The sequence below is a fragment of the Propithecus coquereli genome, unplaced genomic scaffold (assembly GCF_000956105.1).
Source record: "Propithecus coquereli isolate 6110/MARCELLA unplaced genomic scaffold, Pcoq_1.0 Scaffold238, whole genome shotgun sequence".
Classification (NCBI taxonomy): domain Eukaryota; kingdom Metazoa; phylum Chordata; class Mammalia; order Primates; family Indriidae; genus Propithecus; species Propithecus coquereli.
Genome location: NW_012147930.1, coordinates 1,032,083 through 1,036,315, shown reverse-complemented (window position 1 = coordinate 1,036,315; position 4,233 = coordinate 1,032,083). Strand labels below are relative to the sequence as shown.

Genomic DNA, 4,233 nt, shown 5'->3' with positions numbered 1-4,233 from the left:
AACAGCCATTCCGGCCTTTCCAAGAACAGAGTATCCAATTTTCAATGGAGCAATTCAAGAAATACTGGAGAAGTTGGATGCTATTAAGGAAAGAGCATTGATACGACCTTAAATGTTTGAAGCAAGACACTGCCCAAGATAAAAACGATTAGAAAAATGTAGCCCTAAGGCGAAAATAGCACAGGAGAGATTTTTAGCCAACAAAAGTCATAAGTTTCTGTTTCATTAAAACAAGTGGCCTTTACCGAGTCTTTTTTAGCTAAAGTGATGTTAAAAGAAAAAAAATCAGCTTCTGTGAAGAAAAGAGATGGGGTTGAAAAGGGACCTTCCTAATAGCAAATTTTTGAACCCAGAAATGGTTTGCTTAAAAACGTTATAGAAACTCTTTCTTTTCCTAAAGATTTTTTTTTTAATTAAAGGAGGTGTCTGTCCACCGTTTAAAACGACTGAGGTGGACAGATGAACATTCCAAACCTCTCCATCACTGTGGCAGGATTTCGATTTCACGTGAGTTTGTTTTAGACCAAGGCGACCGCCCGTTTTCTGCAGGAAAAGCCTCACGCCGGAGACCTGAAGGCCCGCGGCTGCACTCCGGGCGGCACTGACGTCCCACGTCAGACACTGTTCCGTGGGAACGTCTTACCTCCGCCTTCCACGCCCAGCTACGCAGACAGCCTCGGCCAGGGCTCCCGGGGTGCGCGTAAACGCCGCGAGTTCAAGAACGCAGCAGACAGAAGGCACAGTCTCGAGGGACCAAAACCCGCTTTCGGGTAAGAAAAGAGACGTCGGAATAAACAGGAGAAATGTTGTCTGTGACTTTGTTCCACTTGGAAATAAGAACCCCGCGCCTGGGAACGGAACTTCCGTTTAACCACTGCGCAGACCCAGACTTAGGAATCAGCTATTTCATTATTTGGTGCCGAACGAACGGCTATTTATACCCCGACACATTATGTGTGACGGAGAGACGGTCTCCCCCGAAAGGCGCGTCCTCCCACAGCGCACGTCCCATCACAGGGGCGTGACGTTCATGAAGCAGGGGACTCCTTGCCGTCCAGGGCCGCCCTTGCCAGCCCTGACGTCCCCCTGTCCCCCAGGGTGGCCCAGGCGACATCTCTCCTCCTGATGTCACCCGACCGCGAGGAGTGACAAGAGCCCTGCCCTGTCCTCTCGCAACGCCCGAAACCCGCATTTCACACAGGCGGCTCTGCTCAAGAATATCTTCTCTTCCGGTGTAATTCGGAGGCATTTTTTTATTCTTTCAAATATCTACGTTTTAATCATCAGAGAAGCATCAAGAGCGTTATCAGGCGCAGGGCGCACAGCAGATGAAGGGGAACACGGCGGCTGTTTGAGAGGCCACAGGACGTCGACCCTCCCTAAGTCTTTCCCTCCTTGTTCGCAGAGCATCTTTCCCTGCTGTGGATTTCTTCTGGAAGCTGAGGTCCGGACTGAGACTCCAAGTGTTCCCTCGGGGTTACCCGGGACTCTAACGGGGGCTCCCGGGGGTTTCATGTCCCCTGTGGGAGGCATTGTGACGAGTGTTCTTTTTAAGGTCCCGGAGAAAAATCATTATGTGTCGATGCCATTTGGGGTCTGTCTCCTTCAAATATGAAACTCAATCAACAAACTCTCCTGCACCGGCAGCTGTCTGGGGGAAGAACATTCCGGACTCTGTGATTTTGAAGAAGAGCTCGGAAGTGCCTCTCCCCAGGCACTGGCTCCAAATCGGTTTGGAATCTTGCTTTTGAAGTTTTCACCCACTGCACTTTATGAGCTCTAATTGGAAGTGCAACTGAAATCGGATTAATCATGTTAGATGTCCCTTCTTCACAAATCATTCCTCCTAACGATCCCTGGAAGGAATAATTAAGGAGAAGAAGTAGTCGCACAAACAGGCATAAATAAGGAAAGTATGAACTTCCAAACGCAGAACATCATTTGACAGGAAAGACTCGATCTATTTCGGTTAAAATGTTAGGAAGAAAATCTCTGCTTAAGAAAAGTAAAATGAAATAGTTCCACCGATGGAACCCGTGAGGACACACGCGGCAGCCAGCGATCGCATCTTGTCTTCAGTTCGGTTTCTGCTCCGCAAGTCCTCGAACGACTGCATCTGTGACCCCTGAGGGGAACACGGTCCGTGATTCTCTTCCCCACTTCCTCATTCTGTCTTTCCTTTATTTTAGATATCCACAGACATCGCACTCGCGGGCGACACCCACAGTTTTGTTTTTACGTGCAAAGAGGCGGCGCCCCGCGGATGTTCCTCACAGCTCTGATCACAGCCCTGAACCCCCGGGCACGGCGGCCGCAGGGAAGCGTGAGCTCTACGTACCTTCAAGCTCCTCTTCATAGATGACAATTTCTTTCTCTCCCTCCAGGTGAATAGCTGCGGAGAGAAAGGCGGATGGTAAATTTGACGTCCAAGGTTTCCGGAAGGAAGCAGCGATTTCCCTAGAGCAGGGCAAGGTCCGAGTGGCCCCTGCGTCGGGACCGCACCTTGGACCGTCCTCTGGGTGACCAGAGTGACACTTTGGACATGGTCCTGGTAATATTTAGCGCCTCTCAGCGCTTTGTAGTGGATGGAAAGGACCACGCGGGCTCGGAAAACACAGAGGGTCCGTTAAAACCACCATTAAGAGCCCAACCCCATGGGGGAGTCTGTGTCATGTGAAATTAAAACTCAGAAACAGAGCGGCTTCGTTTCAAGACTTCCCAAGTCTCATCATGAGCTCAAATCATACCCCCCATGGCCTGAGAAAGGTCTAATTTCGAGCCAGTTTATCTGGATTCCAGCGAAGAGCTTTGCGGAGGCGAAATGCATTAAAGTGTCCACATCAGGCTGGCTGCCCCACTCCCAAGGTGACCTTGACGGGAGGTCGTGGAGCAGAGAGGACCCCGTGCCGCGCTCAGCACGCAGCGACGTCCCACGGCCCCAGGCGCCCGGCCTCCCCCGCCAGCGTGGGGGCCCGACGCCCAGCCGCCCACCTTGTAACCTTTTGAGGTCGCCGGGATCCAGGGCGGCCACCGCGTCCGAGACCCTGGAGGGCCGGCTGACGCCCGCGCTGTTCACGGCCCTGACGCGGAACACGTAAGACCTTCCTTCAAAAAGTCCCGTCACGGGGTATTTGCAGATTTTCACGGGGGCATCATTGCACTGCACCCAGTTGTTTGTTCCCACTTCACACCTTCAAACAGGAAACAGGGCAGAAAGTAACGAACGTGGCCGTCGGCTAAATCTATACAGGAATATAATATATATACCCACAGACCACAACAGGACAGAGTCTCCACACCGTAAAATCTATGCTGTTAAAGTACTGATTTATACAGTGGCATAAATAAACCGAAAGAGCTACTTAGAAAAGGTAATACGTATAATATTATATATGATACACACCATATATGAAATATACACCCCCGAAACCTAATAATTTATAGCTGAAGATCAATTCCTGCCTTCAAAGTTAGGCAAAATCTCAAAAGTTACTTTAGATCTGTCCTTTCCTGACTTATCTGACGAAGTCGCAGGTAACCCTGAGCTCCAGGCTGGGGAGGAAGCCCCGGCCCCCCGGGCCCCAACCGGGCCTGGCTCTGTTGGACCAGGGGGAGGACTCGCCTTACAGTCCCTGGGATAACAGTCAGATGCTTCTTTCTAGACATTTCTCATGTGTGATTGGGAGCCTTTTGAGCATATTAATGGAGTCCTGACCAGAAACCTGGAAACGTGAGAAATATTGGCCTCCCTCTTTCACAGGGTGAGAAATTTAACAACAAAGACCTCACGTTAAGTTCTTGGGGGGAAAGAGCAAGTTCAGAAAATCGGTCTTTCCGAGTCTCCGACCTCAGAGTCGTTCATTCACTTTACAAAGAGCCAGTTCTCCTTCCCCCAACCGTCCGGAACTTCAGGGAAGGTTCTGATCCACACGCCCTGGTTCTGGCTGTCTTAGCCGAAGAGAAGGAAGTGGTCAAAACCAAAAGTCCAGCAGGGAAACCCCGAGTTACCCCAACACCTGGCAGGTTGCAAGGTCCGGAGCCGGGTGGGGGAGCCACCCCTTCCAGAATGTTCTGCAGCTTTAACAAGGGGCAGGGAGGGTGGATGATTAACTGAGATGGGGCATGAAACTGTCTTTGCCAACATGTTGGGAAAATCATCAGATCTCACAGGAGCAAAAACGATGGTTTTTGTTTTTGTTTTTGTTTTTTGAGACAGAGTCTCACTCTGTTGCC

The 4,233-nt window shown here is 50.5% G+C and overlaps 1 protein-coding gene across 1 annotated transcript in view; it reads right to left on the bottom strand.

Annotated features, from left to right (window-relative positions):
- Window positions 1-4,233, bottom strand: part of MYOM2 (myomesin 2) — a 68,449-nt gene that overhangs the window by 46,888 nt on the left and 17,328 nt on the right. Inside the window, exons 11-12 of the mRNA XM_012645867.1 lie at window positions 2,992-3,191; window positions 2,339-2,392 (exon numbers count right to left, since the gene is read on the bottom strand). Of these exons, the coding sequence (XP_012501321.1) occupies window positions 2,339-2,392; window positions 2,992-3,191 (254 nt within the window). The remainder of the gene's footprint in view (window positions 1-2,338; window positions 2,393-2,991; window positions 3,192-4,233) is intronic.